Below are 18,367 nucleotides of genomic sequence, written 5' to 3'. Positions count from 1 at the left end.
CATCCAGAAACCTCTCTAGTGTCCCTTCCAGTCACTCCAATGGTAATCACTATTCTGACTTATATAACAGCATAATTTTGCCTGTTTTTGGCTTTATATAAATGGAATCATGATTTACAGTGTTGTGCGCCTGGCTTCTTTTACTCAGTGTCGAGAATCATCCATTTTGTTGCTTGTAGCAGTAGTTCTTTCATTCTCTTTGCTGCTGCTTAATATTCTGCTTGTGTAACTTTATCACAATTTATCATCCATTTTACTGTCGATGGTTATTTAGGTTATTTTCTCTTTGGAGCTATTAAGATTGATCGTGTTGTAAACGTGCTTATACCTGTCCTTTGTAAACATATATGTGCATTTTGGGGGGTCAGAGGCTATGTGTTTGTTCAGCTTTTACAGGTGTTGTCAAATACTTTTCCGAAGCACATCATACTCCAGCAACGTATGAAAGTTCTAATTGCCCTGTATTCTCACCAATACTTAATGTTTTCTTTCCCTTATATTTCAGATATTCTGGTGGGTGTGTAATGGTTTTAATACACTTTCCTAATGACTAATGAAGTTGGGCCGATAATAATTTCTTTTAATAAGGAAATAATTGGCTTGATTGGGTTCCCTACCTTAAACAATGTTTTTTGTATCATTATTATTTGTGTATATAGGACTAGTCGGGAGTCAGTCTATTGTCATTTCTCCCTGTTGGTTTCCCTCAGTGCTGTATGGGTTTCGTTGTAAACATGGACTGGCTTTATGTTGATACTGATTTTGATTTTGATTTCAGCGGCCCAGCCCAATCCAGCTTTACTCCCCTCCTTTTATATTGGCCCCAATCAAAGACAAGCAAACAGAGCTGGGAGAGACATTTGGTGAAGCGAGCCAGAAATACAATGTGCTCTTTGTGGGCTATTGTCTGTCTCACGACCAGCGCTGGCTTTTGGCTTCCTGCACTGACCTCCATGGAGAATTATTAGAAACATGTATTGTAAATATTGCTTTACCAAACAGGTGAGGAGCCTTGGTGTTTATGGTGTGTGTAAATCGATGCTGTGCCTTTTCTCAGATAATGGATCTTTCTAACTTTCCTGTCTAAATGCAGTGGGTAACATGTGGGTGGGTTCTTTGGAATTTTCTTGGTTTTGTCATACTAAATGATAGCTTTGATTCATTTGGCAACGCTTTTCCATGTCTCTTTTAGATCACGGAGGAGTAAAGTATCTGCACGTAAAATTGGACTACAGAAGTTATGGGAATGGTGCATAGGTATTGTCCAAATGACATCTCTGCCCTGGAGAGTTGTAATTGGGCGACTTGGGCGTCTTGGCCATGGGGAACTTAAAGGTGAGAAATTCCTGAAACAAAGGTAAAAAGGGCTGAGCTAATGTCATTAACTAAGCTGAGGGAGAAAATTATAAAGTTGGTAGTAAGAATAAAGCAGATTATATTTTCTGATTCTTTTAAATGTACAGGATAAACCAGTGGCTTTTAGACTTTTCATTAGCAACAAAATCATTTACACAAAGAAAATCTTAAATATAATATTGAACCCCAGTATATAAAACAGAAAAAGAATTTTTTAAATATAAAAATGATACTTGGTAAATTTAGAATTTCTAACATTTATTTATATATTGTGAGAAGAACAAGTCAGTTTTAACTGGAAAATTTTATATAAGAGATTATGGATGAGAGTAGAAGTCATATACAGCCTTTACTTTCGTTTGCTGGTTTGTTTTTGGTGGTTGACGGTGATGAGCTTTGTATTTATTTTTGTTTCGGTGGCTTGATTGCAAGATAATCCTGATTGACAAGGACAAGTAGTTGCAAATTGGAAGAGTCTTTATTCACATTGCCACTGTCTGATATTCTTCAGTCTGGAAATTTAAGAGAGCAGATTTTTTTAAGTTGAATCCCCCAATATATCTACCGACTGCTTATATTTCTTATCATAAATATAAGAAAACACTAAAAGTAACTGCAACATAACACAACTGACCACTGGCAGCTGCCTTGCCTGGCGTTGAGCCCAGCTCATTTATTATCCTAGTGTAGCTCCTTGTACAGTTTTATATGAGCAATATGAACAGGCCTAGATTATTTTTTTAAAGCCCTATCGATTAGTGACACATTTATAAAAAGTTCAGTATATGCATATAGATGGGAGAAGTTTTTGGTTTTGTTTTTAATATTTATTTATTTGGTTTTGCCAGGTCTTAGTTGCAGCACATGGGCTCCTTAGTTGCAGCTCGTGGGCTCCTTAGTCATGGCATGTGAACTCTTAGTTGCATCATGCATGTGGGATCTAGTTCCCTGACCAAGAATGGAACCCGGGCCCCCTGCGTTGGGAGCACGGAGTCGTAACCACTGTGCCACCAGGGAAGTCCTGGGAGAGGTTTTTTTCTAACGTCTGCACAAAAGCAAGCATATGTCACAAATTAGCTTGGTGGTTTTGCACGTGCCAAGTATGTATCAGAACAGAGTTGGCGAACTTTCTTTGTAAAGGGCAAGGTAGTAAATATTTTTGACTTTGCAGGCTAGCTGGTCACTGTTGAACTACTCAGATCTGCTCCTGTAATGCCAAAGCAGCCATAGACAATACCCCAGTGAATTGGTGTGGCTGTGTTCCAATAAAACCTTGTATACAAACAGGTGGTGGGCAGGATGTGACCTGCGGACCGTAGTTTGCTGACCCTTGTGTTAGAGTGTGCATCTTATTTCTTTACATGAAATTTATATCTGGTATTTGTGGAAACCCTGAAATAAAACCCCTGATACAGATATAACTTGCCTTGTAGTAAGTGCCTAAGTGAGTTAATTAATTATTAGGGTTTAACAGCAGTTTATACAAATATTATATAATATGTATTAAGTAAGTGTTTTCTTAGGAATCTATTATACACAGAATTTTTTTGTATTAAATTTTACTGTAGACCAGCAGAAAATATTATCCTTTTCATTTTTAAAAGAATATTATACTTATAATGAATCTGTATCAGTAGCCTGGAGGTCTGATACATTAGGGGATTCATCATTTCATTTCTGTCAGAATTCCTATCTTCTCTCTTAGTATGCCTTTTAGTCAATCTTATTTCTTAAAGGCTTTGAGCTACTCTTTAACCCTTGGGAAAAGTTAGAATATAATAGAAGTAGAGGGGATAAAAATGTAGCCTAGTAGTCTAGTTACTTGGTATTTTGGAAAATTATTAAAGCCATTGCCTTTCCTTTTATGATTTTTTAGAAGGGACACACTCTTCTTTCTTATCTCTTGGGGGAGAAGAATGTAAGTGTGACTGAGGGCTCCATCAAAAGACTGAGAGCAAATGTACTTTCAAGGAGTAAAAACACGGAGAAAAGCCTAGTGTCCAGGACATCAGCTTCCCAATCCACAGTTTCTTCCTTTGGGGAACTGAAGTCTGCACCACGTTGCATTTCTGTGGGGCAGTATCAGATATGAGTCCACAGATTTCAGAGTCAGTTTTGTGAATCTCTTTTCTTTATCACCAGAGTGTTTGTGATAAAAATAATCATACTGTCTTTTCCTTCTTACTTGGTTTTTATATACCGAACTCACTTCTGTTTGGTATTTCTGTGGTTTTTAAAAATACTCCCTCCTCCGTGTTCCTTGACCCTTTTATTTCAGCCACTTCAGTTCAGTGTTCATTAGGAATATGAAATGTGAATGTTGTTGTTTTTTTTTCCACTTGCTTTTTAAGGGGAGAGCAGGTTGTGTGAAAAAAGTATGTGGAGGTAGAGAGGTGGAGTGGTGTTACATCAGTGGGAAGTGACACGACAGCAGTGTACGGCTGCAGTAATGTGACGTGCTTCACGTGTGTCGGGGGTCAAAATAAAGGGAGTACCAAGTGCTTTTCTATTCCCGGAGTAACATTACCCTCAACAAACAGTTCTGTGAGGAGACGTAGTGCCTTTGTTTGGAGGCAATAAACAGACGATAGAAAGAAAATTTGTGGCACCTTTTTAATCTGAACAATTAATGTGGCATCATTTGGAGCACTTTACTTGCACCCATTGCTTATCGGATCTCTGGACATGCCAGGAAAGGGTCCCCTTCGTTTCTTCTGCTGCTTGCCTTTCATGAAACAACCAATCTACGTTAGCAGTGAACAAAACTGAGGTTCACCCCAAACTCTGCTCTCTTCGGAAGAAAAGTGTTCATAGGGGTAGTGAAAGAACCGGACCTGGAGAAGGAGAAAGGACAGAACATACTGGCATCACCATTGAAAACTATTTTAAGTGCCTAAGTCGGCCCGGGTCTGTGCCGGACTCACAGGTCATTTCAGACATGATTTCAGTCTCTATAGTCGTTGGCCTTTGTTTCTTTGTTAATGAAGTGTAATCGAGGTCAAGTAACATTTTCTTTGTAGCAAGGAGGGGAACCTGTATAAAGCCATATTCCCTTCAGGGCCCAATCCTAGAAATTCAATTATCAGGCAAAACTGGTAAAATGCTCAAACCTCACATCATTATGAATTTCTGAAGACTGTGTGTGATTGTGATATTTGATTCCAGATTGGAGTATCCTCCTTGGAGAATGTTCACTACAGACAATCAGTAAACGGCTCAAGGACGTGTGCCGGATGTGTGGAATCTCTGCCGCAGACTCTCCTTCTATCCTTAGTGCCTGCCTGGTTGCCATGGAGCCCCAGGGGTCCTTTGTAGTGATGCCAGGTAAATCTCCTCAGTTTTGTTATTTAGGTTTCAGAACAGTTCAGTCCATTCAATCTTAAGTCCGCACACAAGTATAGAATGTATCTTTATTATCTTTATGAGAAAAAATTGTACTTAGGGCTCAAAATGGAAACCATTTGGTCTCTTCCAAGGGGAGTGGTTTGTGATTTTATTTTCTTTGTTGACCATCACTTGGGAGAGAGCCCAAGTCCTGGGTGTGATTGAGAGCTCTTAGAATCATGGCGAATTATTTGACCCCAACCTGTTGTTAGTGTATGAAGTTCACCCTCCAAAAATGACTTACGTGGGCACCAACATGATATGTATTTTTTGAAGAAAGGTATTTGATAGACTCTTCAAGCAGCCTCAAGAGGATGTTTAGAATCTCTCTGTGGTGGAGGATGAATGTGAAGTAGACAGGGGTAGAGCATTTAGCACAGTGTCTGGTAGCCACAGTAACTCAGTAAGTGCCAAGATTTGGGCAGCCGAAACATCATGGCCACAGAATTTTTTCAAAAACAGCAACTAAGCTGTTTTATAATTTAACAGCTAAGCAGTTTTATACTTTTTAAAGCTGTTTTTACCATCCAGGTATTTATTTGATCAAACAGCAGATCCTTGTCCCCTCCCTGTAAAAATCAACAGAAATGTTGTGGTATGAGAATGTGGTTGCTTGTGGTCAGTCTAGAGAGAGACAGATGTCTGTACTGGCCTGCTGGTCAGACCTTGGGTTAATTGTCACCTGCACCAGTTGGGCAAGTTATATCATTTCTTTGTGTTCTGTCCTCCTCATGAAATGGGGGTAGTAGTCCCTACCTCTGAGGTGTAGCTTTGATGATTGAATGGTATGATATGAATAAAGAATTCAGTAGAGAATCTGGCATGAGGTACGCATTCAATAAATACCAGTTGTCACAATTATTAGTTGAATGGTACCATTTCTACAGAATTGCATTGTTTGGGAGAACAGTCCGTTATAAATTATTAGCAGTCACAGGAGGAAAGAAAGTTTTATTTTTAGAAATACTTCTTATTTAAGTAATTAAAACATATTTGGTCGACTCAATCCAATTTTTTCTTAACCTTGCCAGTGTGAAATGTGGTTTGAGTTACCATAGCCAACTGCTCGGAGTCAGTTTCTTGAAAATATTTAGACAAGTGGGCTCAACTATAAATGTGTATCCATCATGGCAGTTGTGTCAGACTCACATCAATCCAGCTCGGGTCATTTCTGGAGTTGTTCACTGCTGCACAAACGGCATTGATACATTTTTTCCCCCCTTTTTAAGATGCTGTCACAATGGGCTCTGTTTTTGGCCGAAGTACTGCACTGAACATGCAGTCTTCTCAGCTTAACACCCCTCAAGATGCTTCCTGCACGCACATCTTGGTGTTCCCAACATCGTCAACCATCCAGGTGGCTCCAGCCAACTATCCCAATGAAGATGGGTTTAGCCCCAACAATGGTGAGTGGAAGACGCTGTATGCATAGAGCGACTCTGCTCCTGCAGCAGGACACAGTGCTATAGAGTAAAGAGTCGCCTGGCCACCGCACGTTCTTCTGTGTCGTAGTGAGCAGCATATGAAATGTGAGGAGGGAATTGAAGGTTTGAGAATCTTTTTGGTTTTGAAGATTTAATTTGTGCTGTTGCCAAGACCAAATAAACACTTTCCTCTCTTGGGTAATTAACTTTCTCCTGTTTTTCATTAAAGGCAAAAAAATAGTATCTGCTTGATAGTGTCCTGTACATGGACGTCACTCTTCCAATAAAGATTTCTTGATCTGATTTGAAATGTATGAAGACTGCTAGGCAGTATGAAGATAGCACCTGTCTTTAGCTGATCATTGGGAATCTAACTTGCTCTAAAACAACTCCTTATTTGATTAGTCTTGAAAACTTTTTTTAAAGTAATTTATTTTTGGCTGTGTTGGGTCTTCGTTGCTGCGTGCGGGCTTTCTCTAGCTGCGGCGAGCGGGGGTGGCTCTTCGTTGCAGTGCACGGGCTTCTCCTTGCGGTGGCTTCTCTTGTTGCGGAGCACGGGCTCTAGGCGCGTGGGCTTCAGTAGTTGTGGCTCGCGGGCTCTAGAGCGCAGGCTCAGTAGTTGTGGCACCGGGCTTAGTTGCTCCGTGGCATGTGGGATCTTCCTGGACCAGGGCTCCAACCCGTGTCCCCTGCATTGATTGGCAGGTGGATTTTTAACCCCTGCGCCACCAGGGAAGTCCCCTTATTTGATTATTAATAGATTTTTATGGTTTGAATATCTTAAGGCATTTGTTAAGCAATGATTATTTATAAACTGTAAAACGTTCAATATTATGCAGCCGTTTGCATTGTTTTTTGAAGAAAATTTAGCAGCTGCCAGCATTTACTCCTGTTAAGTGGGGAGGGTAAAAGGATACTGTCCTGCGTGTGTGTATATAGAAAACACACATAATATCACAGTGTAATAGTAAATACAGAAAAAGAATCAGCAAAAATGTTCACGGTGATTGGGTTTCCCATTTTATACTTTTCTTTCCAAATTTTCTGCTGTGTGTATACCTTTTATGATACGGGAGAGAGGATTTCTTAACAAAAACGTCATTCTTTGATCTGCTCGTATAATAGGCCTCCAGTTTGAGGGCAAGTTCACACTTATTAACATGCATTAATTCCGCCTTAAGTATTTTAGATGCTAATTGGATGCATAGATGGTGTCTGCTGTTTTCTTGGATGGTGTCAATTTTAACTTTGTTTAATAATTAAATTGCTTCTTTAGCTGTTTTGCCTTCTTTTTATGTGCCTTTGGAGGCTATGCAGAGTGCGGAGTTTTACGTTCTTTCTTTCTCCATTCTGTTAATACTTCACATTAGGAGATCATTGGAGAGAATACAAAATGCAAGAATAATTTGCAGCACCTTGAACCCAGTGGGCACGCATTAAGTCTTACTAAGTTGTTAACAACACATGCCTGTAATAGTCATAGGCCAATAAACCGTGCATTGGTTTAAATTGGGGCTATGGATTAGCTTTTTAATTTTTGTCCTTTTTTTCTCTCCCTCTAGATGACATGTTTGTTGACCTTCCATTCCCAGATGATATGGACAATGATATTGGCATATTAATGACTGGGAACCTCCATTCCTCTCCCAACTCCTCCCCAGTTCCCTCCCCAGGCTCTCCTTCTGGAATTGGTGTGGGCTCTCACTTCCAGCATAGTCGGGTAAGGACGACTTGAAATAGGTTGTTTAAAACCACCTCAGCCTTCAGGAAAATCCTCCAGAAGTGCTGTCATCTTTTACTACATGCACCTCTCTTCCTGATGGTCTTGGGTCCCTGGTACGAGAGAAGTAAGTGTGGGACAGTGACTCTGTAGTTCCATTTTGAACAAAGCAGGAATTCTAAAGAAATGTTATTATTATTCCTGATGAATGTGTTTAATCAGAATAGTCCCATTACAGCTGCAAGGGTTTTATGCAATTACTGTTTTCTGAGCAAAAATTAATTTTGGTTGCTTGCTGCTTCCCAGTTATTTTTTAATTTTTTTGCCAGAACAGTGGCTTTTCAGAGGCTAGTTCAGTAACCCTGCTTATTTAACATGCAGAGTAACTGTGTTAATTGAATAACACATTGTTGATGGTTAATTAATTCGGAAAGGAGCTTAACTGGTCTTGGTTTATGTCATGGTGCCTTTATTTAGGCACGTCGGATGTTCTCTGTAGCCAGCCTGCAGGGGTGGGAAGAGCCCACAGGAGGTTGATTTTGGAGAAGTGTCCAGGTTAATACCAGTGTATTAAGGAACAAACAGAGCTTACAGCTAGTTTCATCTTTAAATATCCCAGGATATTAGAGGTGAATTAGCAGAAGATTGACGCGTTAAAGGTTCTGCCATCAGCTCACGTTAAGTTTCTTTAAAAGCTAGGTGATTTATGCCTTATCCCTGTATTACACTTTTTACTTAAAATGTTAAGAGACTGAGCGGTTAAGACAGAAAAATAGCTATGTCTAATATCTTAAACTGGACAAGTATAAGCAACCTGCTTACACTCATTAGGCACAAAGATGTTCTTCGAGGACTTAGGTTTCTGTCAGGTGGGACTTTTATTGCCAGCGCTGAGTTCACTGAAGGACAGTCTAGAGAAAAGAAGATTGAAAACTTTAGTTTCAGAGAAGATGAAACCAGGGAAGGCCACCTCAGTAGACTGCCCTCATGTTACTGCCTGCCCCCTAATTCTCCCTTCTGCAAGGAAGGGATTGTAAATGTCTTTATCTCCTCCAGTCATTTTCCAGTTAATGACAATTTACTGGTTCACTGGAGATCGTTGTGATGGGGACCAAGAACACAAATATTACATGGGATAGTTTTAACTTAGGATTAACGTGAATTCTAGAGGCAAATAGCATTGCAGCTAAGAATGCATGCCCTGGAGCTTGATAAATATCGCTCTGAATTATAGCCAAACATCTTCCTAGCTTTGTGGCTTTGGGCAAGCTTACTTTACCTTTCTCAGCTTTAGTTACCTTATCTGTGAAATGGAAATAATAGCAGCTACCTCCCAGTACTGGTTGTTATAATTTAGCTCCTCCGTTAACAAAGAATTGGTAACTGAAGTGTAGTGTTAGTTTTGTGAGAAACAGAGGCGTGCTTTATTTTCTCCCTTTGTTGGCACCTGAAGCCATTGAATGTCACACTTCAAACAGCACTATGCTGAAGCTGGTCAGGTGGCCTTTTCTAATCCTGAGCACCTGCAGCCAGGTGACCCCTGAGAGGCTTTCGGCATTTCCTCTTTCCGAACCATTAAACATTCTTTGATATCCAGATAAGAAATTACCACAGGAGAAAAAATTTGTTCAAGGTTGCAGTAAGCTTTTATTTTTTAACCAACTCAGAAATGATACAACTTGGTGTAGTAGTTGAGGATTTTTTTTTTTCCTTGAAACAGAAGGCTTTTGAGAACAAATGGATTACTTATGATTGCTTTTGCATAAAAGGTACATTTTTCAACTCTTGAAGCTAGCTATAAGAGTCAAAGACAAGGAAAATGTCAACTGCAGAAACGCCCAGTAAGGCTCTCACAGGAGTCCCTTATTACCGGGACTGCTGGAAATTGAAACAAGGCTTCTTCGGGAGCAGATCTCACGCTACTGGCAGGTCAGAGACCGGTGAAGTTGTTAGAACGTTATTGACAGTGGACAGTCAGGTGTGCGCGTGTATTTTTGGTTGGCTGCTGGTGAAAGAGCACGTGGGTGTGGTGGTACCTTCAGCTGTCAGATTCTACTCTTTCCATTTTTAGTTTATTACCTAATAATGCCACGGAGCAGATTTTACATTCTGCAGAAAAGGAACCAGAGTAAGTAAACCTGTATTTACTTGGCTGATGTTGTTAGTTTTACTGGTACCTTCTGCCTGAGCCATAGTTTTCATCAGCTATCTGTGTGTGCAGCAAAGACACTGCCTCCCCTGTTGACATTTCTTGGCCAGTTGACATTTTGGTGTGAGATGCTGCCAGGAAGGGCACTAGTCACTGCAGCGCGCAGGGAGAGCTGATCAGCAGCTGGGTGCAGGCGGTCGAAAAGCACAAACTTCCAGTTACAAGATAAGGGTCCTGGGGATGCCATGTTTGGGGACTTCAGTTAATAATACCATATGGTATATTTGAAAGTTACTGAGAGTAGATCTTAAAAGTTCTCATCAGAAGAAAAAAAAATTGTAACTCTGTGTGGTGTTGGATGTTAACTATACTTGTGGTGGTGATTATTTCCCACAGTTAGAGTCATTATGTTGTACACCTGAAACTAATATTACATGTCATTTATATCAACTTCTTTTAAAAAGTTGGGTTTTAAAAAAGCTTTATTTGGTAATAAATGCTGATCATGCTTTTGGGACTTTGTTTTTCAGAGCCAGGGTGAGCGCCTTCTTTCCAGGGAAGCGCCTGAAGAGCTGAAACAGCAGCCCCTGGCCCTTGGGTATTTTGTATCGACTGCCAGAGCTGAGAATCTCCCCCAGTGGTTTTGGTCATCGTGTCCCCAGGCTCAGAACCAGTGTCCCCTCTTCCTCAAGGTTGGTTTGGTGTCGTATTTGAAGTGGGGGGGGGCGCGGTGAGTGACTTATGCTCAAAATCAGTCTTGGTTAGAGCTGGCCTTGGGCACCGTAGCCTTATTCTGCTCCCCGACTCCCTCACATCTACTTAAGAGTCGGAGGGTATGTTCATTACAGGTAGGGGTGGACAGCAAAACTTAGAAACGGATGACATTCACCCAAGGAGGAGACTTTCCGCGGCCCAACGGACACATCTAGGGTGGCCGTGTGCTTCTGTATAAGGCACTGCGGTCAGGGAAGTTACGCCGGGGGGCGGGCGGGGGGGATAATGATGACTGGTTGTCCTCTTCCTCTGCTGCCACAGGCGGTCAGCGTTCCTTTTTAGAGTAGGGCAGGAGTCAGCTAAAAAAATTACACGTTTCTGCTTGCGCCTTCCTCTATATTTCTTGGAAATTTTAAATCCAAAGTTTGACAACACACTGTGTTGGCAGAGCTGTGGGGAGATGGCCCCGGTACGGTTAGAAGGCCAAATATTACAAGCCTGCACACTTCCCTTTGGATGCACAAGTCCCACTACACAGTAATCACTAAGATACACACACGTACACATACGTACACACACACACACACACACACACACATCTGGAAGGTTAAAACCAAAAACAATTGAAGTAATTTTCTTTTCCTGATGACTTTAACATAGTATTATGAGATCGAAGAATTTATATAAAAATCCTGCAATCTCTCAATTAGAATTACTAGTCTGAACCTAGATTTATCTTTTCCTCTCTAAAAAGTATACACATTCTTTAGCTCTGTTTACTGAAAAGGCTTAGGAGCCATGATAGCCTAGCAGCAATAAACACCTTTATTGACACAATTATGGTTTCTCAATACTGTTTATCATTCAGAAGAACCATAGTTCTTTGAGGAAATGACTGATTCCAGGGCGAAAGTAAGAAATATTCGAGGTGTACCTGAGACATCTTGTCACGCCTAAAATCAAGGAAGCTATCAAAGATTATTAGAGTCTTATCAAAGGACCCAGTAGCCAACTTGGAGGGATCCCCATTGCCCAGAGATGGGATCATTTAGTCATTAAAATGAACAATGGTGGCAGTAGATAGATATCAGTCTATGGGTTCATAGTTGTCATTTATAAGTCACCTTTCGAAGCTGCCAGAGCAGCAGCTCATTAATCAGAAAATCAAAAAGTAAGGAGAATCAAGCATTTATATTGCCTCTTCTTCTATTTTACAATTAATAAAGTAAAACTATTACGTTAAAAATTGATGGGGAACTTTATAGTAGATGGACTGTGCTGGTACCTGCTGGATCCAGGGATCTGTCATATTACTTCTGATGACAGCAGACATCAGGTGCCTTTGGATGTGATGCTGTAAGAAGGACGTGAAGTACGGGTTTATGAAGTACGGGGATCAGGATAGAAGACCACCGCGATGACACACTCAGCCACATCCCGACTGCGGAGCCTTCTACAGATTAAAACCTGAAGAGGGGCACTATTTAATTATTTGCAGTCCATTTGCAAAGCTAGCTTTTTTTTCCCCCTCTACTCTAGGATATGGAGTTATTTGGGATCACGTTGGGGTTACTGAGCAGCTTACGTTCATGGGCTCAGAATAGAAGCCCTGACTACAAAGGACTTTAGAGAGCATCTCTTTCTGGTAGACGTGGCCTTATTTCTGCCCCATGGTTGACTAGACCAGGCAGGTAACTGTCTTTGTTCTTTCACCAGGCTTCGCTGCATCACCACATTTCTGTAGCACAGACGGACGAACTTCTCCCTGCCAGGAATTCTCAGCGGGTTCCACATCCTCTTGACTCCAAAACCACGTCTGATGTTTTAAGGTAGATTCAGACCTAGGCAACATAGCAGTACAGTTTGAAATTATATACTTTACTCTTGTTTTCCCAAGGTGTTTTAATTAAAGTGTGGTATTTTTTGGAAGAGGTGCTACCTTTTGTGCAGTGGAGCACTGTCTGATTAGCCAGTGAGAGCGACATCCCCCCAGTACCTGCATAGGACAGACAGTGTAGCATACTTTGTTAAATCCGGTAGGTATGTGCAAGTACAACTGCCCTTGCTTCCCATTCAGAGGAGGCATTTCATGGTGATGAAAATAGATCAGAATAAGGGGGTGGATAGTCAGAAGACAAAGTCTGGAACTTAAAGCACTTGACTTTGGAAACATTTTCTGCCCTCCCTGACATAGATTATGTAAATAAAGTTAAGTAAAACATAAATTCCATAGCTGGGAAATACCTCCCCAAATTGTCTTGTACTTTAGCAGGCTGTAAACATTCCTCATGTACCTTGAGAAAATATGCAAGCTTTTCCTAATGTTTTCTAACTCTTAAATGATTTGGAAATTATAGTTAAAGCAAGAACCTACCTAATCTACATGATTTGGGCTTCCAGGGCCTCTAGAGCAACACTGTCTAATAGAAGTATAATGTGAGTCACATATAATTACTATTTTAATGTGGCTACTAGAAAAACTTTAAAAAGAAATCAGTGAAGTTAACTTTAGTAACAATTTTATCAGTTATATAAAAACATGTGATAACGACGTCAAAATATAAAAAATAGTGTCATTTGAACAGTAATCAATATAAAAATATTCACGAGCTATTTTCCATGCTTTTAAAAATACTAAGTCTTTGAAATCCCGGTGCCTGTTCTCTATGTACAGCATATCTGAGTTCACGGAGTGGGGGGCCAGTGGCTGCCATATTGGACAGGGCAGGTCTAGAAGGAAGGGGGGACGTGAGGAAACGAACTCTGGGAAAGAGCCTGGGGCAACTTACGGAATGACATTAGGCCTTCTTCCTGCTCACATCTGGCACTGGCACGTTAGAACTTTCAGACCAGCCTCCCTTCTCTCGTGCCTGGTGCCCTGACCCGTGTGTTCTCTCCGGCAGGTTTGTTTTGGAGCAGTACAACGCTCTGTCCTGGCTCACGTGCAATCCGGCCACCCAGGACCGTACCTCCTGCCTTCCCGTCCACTTTGTGGTGCTCACTCAGTTGTACAACGCCATCATGAATATACTCTAATTGGAAAAGCACTTGTTCTCTCTGGCTCAGTTCCTTCTCCCCGCAACCTCAGTCCAAGGAACCTGCTACACTCTGCAAATACCCCACTCCCTCCTCTTGAGACCACTCTGCACAGTCCTGCACTGTGATTACTTCTCAGCAGGCACATGTCATTTCTGCAGTGTTCATTACCAGTGACTCACAGACACTTCTCTCATGGACCTGGAAACTTCCATAAGCAGTGACTTTCAGCCAGTGTTATGGTGTGTGCGGCCCCAAACCACTGGGCCACAGGAAGTTTTTTGTTGTTGGTTTTCAAGAGGGAAACAGAAGAGACAGTATCCTTTTGCACAAGAGTCTGTGTTTTCAGCCTCTGTTTAATAAGGGCAGTTCAGCCCTCTGGATGAAATCCTCTGGTTATTGGTGTATGGCCTGTGGGTTACCTGAACTCCATAATCTGAGACTTTTGAGAAACAAGAACCAGCTCAAGTACATGATTTCATAATGGGGTTTCTGTCTCCCTAGTGCTCCCATCTAGATTGGCATGAGTGCTTTGGTTGACTTTATACCTGTGTGTAGATACAAAAAGGTCTCGAGACATCTTCATTTTGTTTATTTATTTTAGGTTGTTTTGTCATATGGTTTTTGTGACTTTCTTTTAATTTTTTTTAATTCGCAAGGACCAGGTACAGTAGCTGAAACCCAACTCAGATCCACCATAGGATTCTTTGACTACATACCTCTGTCCTAGAAGCCAGAAAAGGAGTGAAAACAAATTGGGGAGATCCTGCTTACAAGTAATATATTCAAAACCACCCAGCAGTAGGTTTTGTTGAGAATAAACTGGGTAAACATTCTGCCATATTCCTTATTAAAAGTGGCCAGTGTTTCATGAAGGACAACATTTTTATACAGAAGGCAGTCAAGCTCAACCCAGAGCCATGGAGGCAAGTACCTTCATTAGTTTTATATAGTCACAATGGAAATATATTTTCTAGTGAATTCTTACTGAAAGCCAGGTCTCTCCTCTCATTAGATCAAAAGGGACTCATGTATATATCACAATCGAAAGTGTTTGCTCATAAAATCAGTTATAAATATGGTGAATTTTTTCTGGACCATAGGAATATTATTTCAAAGAAATATTCAACTTAACCATTAAATTAGTACTTGAAGTTGAGCCTTCGTGGTGGGACTTTTTTAAAAAAAAACATGCCTTTTTAAATCATTAAGGCTAATTGAAGTATTTTATCCAGGCCCGAGAGGGTTGTCTTTAAAGACTCCATTTTTTACCCCTACCTTGCTGTGCGTTTCTGTCTGAGGGCAGTGGGCGTGGGCTTGCCTCCCATGAGCCCCGCTCTGGTCAGGCTGTTGAGCTCTAGTCATCTGTGGAGAGAATCATGCAAATTTTAAAAGTTCTTCCAAGAGACTTACATATTCTGGTTATTAACAAAAAAAGGAAAAATGTAATAACTGATATGATTTTGTAAAAGTATTTTTCTTGAAATAATCTAACGTTTAAAACATATTAAAAAAAAAAGTTGTGTGGTGGGAATGTGAAAGCAGAGAAGTAACTTGTAAATGGATAATTTTGTTCTCTGTACCACCAGTTGGGGGGGAGGGGTCGACTTTCGCAGTGTATAGGTTAAAAAAATCTGATATATCAAACCATTTGTATCTAATGTGTACAGTGTAAAATTGACTTTAAAAATATTGCAGTGCTATTTTTTCTTAATCAGAAAGGAAAAATTCTCAAGGCCTTTTGAAGAGCATAAGATGATGAAGATTGTAAACTTGTATAAAGTTATCTTGGTGAGAAGACAAATTGTAAAGTAGATATTTGTAATCTTTTACCACTTTGGGGTTGCTTTTTTTTCCCAGAATTCATCAGAACTTTGAATTTTTTTTTTTTAATGGGCTGTTTTTAATGCAGGGGCTTTTCTTCCCTAGAAACCCAATTCTCAGCAAAAAAAGAAAAAAAAATACAAAAAACAAAAAAACCCCTACAAAAATTAAAAAAAAAAAAAAAGGCAGCAAAGGGTAGTTTTCATCTGGTGTCTTTTATTTAAGTTTTTTAAGTTAAGAAAAGCTGGTGACATATTTATACGTTTTTGTGCAAAAAATAAATGAATGGCAATAGATTTTAAAAAAATCTTATTATGTACTTCTGTGTGAAAAAGTCTGTATAATATTTCCCTTAAATATGCATTATTTTACTTGTGAGTTTTTTACTGAATTAATCTGAAATGTACAAGCCCTGGATTTGCTACAGAGTGAGAACTTATTTTATTTTTTTTTTATTTTTAATTTTGGAAATTCTGCAGAAATCAGAACTCTTACCATGGTTTGAACTAAAGAGGGGAAATGGGGGAGGGGAGAGGGGTGGGTTGTCCAGCATGCTTGTATGTATATTTCAGAACCTTTTTTAAATGTAAAAGCTGTACATTTCTGGGAAGTTCTGAATTTCTTTTGTTTCCTTTTTTCCTTCAAGCATTTTGCAGTGAGCTTCTTTTATATATAGCAAACAATTTGAAAGAATACAAAAATATGTGAAGTTCATTTAAAAAAAACTACAGTATAGCGCTGGTACAGTACACTAAAAGACTTTGATAAAAAGAAACAATACTAAAAGGCCTCCATTTTAAATGTCATTCATATATACCTTGTGAATGAGAGCTATATACTTTTACACACTTTTTTAGAGGAATAAATTATTGAATTACTGAAACGTTGAGTGGCTTTTTTCCCCTTCCATCCTGCTTTTGTAATGGGAGTGATCTACGCCTATTCAAAAGGTGTTAAGTATTATGGATTGAACAGTCCTTGACCAGCAGCCAGGCTCTACCTTCCAGCGTAAAGTTTTACTCCCCTGATCAGCACATCTCATAGCTGTTCTCAGACGGTTTTCACATATTCCAGGATACAGGGGCATTCCTGGATCAGTTTTAGCGTGTACACACACACACACACACACACACACACACACACACACACACACACACACACACACACACACACACACACACACACACACACACACACACACACACACACACACACACACACACACACCATTGGATTTGGAGCTCTGGTGTTTAGTTTCTTAACTGTTCTGAGTAGATCACATCTTAACAGTGATCACAACGTCTAACAGTGAGCTACTTGTCTCCTAGCTCTTAAGATTGCGGTCAATACTAGAACAAATTACAAGTCTGTTTTCTACTTGCTTTCTCTTCACGGCCTCAGCCAGTTTCTTTTTGATGTTCCTTAAAAAGAACAGTTCCATCGCTTTGCTGTTTTCCCAGTTCACAGCCTGGTGACAGCAGTATGCCATCTAACACACATACAAGCAAGGCGCTCATTGACTGCATGGCACCCACTACGTTGTTCTCTTCTTGGGTCCATTCCGTAGGAAAAAACCCTACAGGGGCAGAAGCTTTCGCTAAAATAGTAAACACCAGGACCTGGCAGAGCCTACTGTCGAAATTTGAATAAATTGAAAGACCTTGCCTTTAATCTTCCTCCAACTCTTTGGCAGTATACATTGTTCTGAATCTAACGATAAAGTGTTGAGACTACTCAGCCTCAGTTATTTCGTCTGCAAATGAGGGATGAGGGCAATACCATGAGAAATGCTTTGCAAACTAAAAAGCTGTGTCCATGTTTTTACAGTTGTACTATTGAAGAAGCCTGAGAAAAGTGAGGCCACTTTTCTGTTAACAGATAATATCGGTCTCTGTCTCATCCAGTTGCCACTGTCTTATGCATAGTTCACAGCACTCTTGGTAACGCTGCCTGCCCAAAGCGTTAAAGAACCACACATTTCCTAGATCCTATGTGATCAGGTCAGTCCGATGATTCCTCTGTCCCGTAAAAATCAGAATTAGGTGGTATTTTTCCAAACAACTGATTTGCTTGGGTTCTGTGCTCATACAGTGGATGGCACTTTATCCAACAATCAATGAATGTTGGTTTTATTTATACTAGGAACTTTGTTTTCATAACCACTATTTGCTGTACCAATTCAGCAATACTAGCTAAATCTCCTTGAGGTAGGAAAAATTGTCAAATGCATTGAAACATTTTGCAAATTAGATGTAGGTAAATCTGACCTGCCACTCAAGAACTATCAGCCGCCAACCGTTTGCACTGCTCAGATCCTGCTTAACACCAGTTCATCCCCTCCAAGGATGCCATCAATTAGTTTATGTTCCTGCTATTCGAGAAGTCACAGGACCAGGAACTTGTCCCCAGCTGGTGTCAAAGAGCTAAAAAAAATCTTATAAAAAGTGCAGTTTGTCCATAGGAGTTTTTAAAGACAGACTTTTCATAAGACTTAGTGCCTAAGCGTGAGAGCCACATACTGAAAACAACCTTTGCCACTTGTCATTTCTTTCTCTTCTGAATTTGCCAGTTGCTAAAATCCTATCAAGAGGCAATTTGAATGTATTACCGTTAAAATTTTTATCTTGGTGTTAAACGGTTCGCTTGTTTATATCCCCTTGACAAAATTGTCACTTTAACAGTAATTATTTCATGTCATTAATACCTAATGAGACGCCATTAGAAAATTCTGTGGTGCCAGGTAATACGTGGTTGCAGCAG

General features: G+C 40.1%; 1 protein-coding gene across 4 annotated transcripts in view; it reads left to right on the top strand.

Moving 5' to 3' along the window:
• Positions 1-16,760, top strand: part of MED13L (mediator complex subunit 13L) — a 628,245-nt gene extending 611,485 nt beyond the window's left edge. For 3 of the 4 annotated variants that reach the window (XM_059040339.2, XM_059040338.2, XM_059040337.2), the window contains 8 exons: positions 779-1,002; positions 1,193-1,335; positions 4,522-4,680; positions 5,970-6,146; positions 7,727-7,884; positions 10,564-10,725; positions 12,464-12,576; positions 13,651-16,759. In XM_059040339.2, the coding sequence (XP_058896322.1) occupies positions 779-1,002; positions 1,193-1,335; positions 4,522-4,680; positions 5,970-6,146; positions 7,727-7,884; positions 10,564-10,725; positions 12,464-12,576; positions 13,651-13,783 (1,269 nt within the window). In that variant the 3' untranslated portion in view covers positions 13,784-16,759. Of the gene's footprint in view, positions 1-778; positions 1,003-1,192; positions 1,336-4,521; positions 4,681-5,969; positions 6,147-7,726; positions 7,885-10,563; positions 10,726-12,463; positions 12,577-13,650 lie in introns of all 4 variants that reach the window. The other variant, XM_067015324.1, reaches the window with a different exon arrangement.
• Positions 16,761-18,367: the final 1,607 nt, after the last annotated feature.

This window comes from Kogia breviceps, chromosome 15, assembly GCF_026419965.1.
Source record: "Kogia breviceps isolate mKogBre1 chromosome 15, mKogBre1 haplotype 1, whole genome shotgun sequence".
Taxonomy (NCBI): Eukaryota; Metazoa; Chordata; class Mammalia; order Artiodactyla; family Physeteridae; genus Kogia; species Kogia breviceps.
This window is presented reverse-complemented; position numbering and strand designations above follow the sequence as displayed.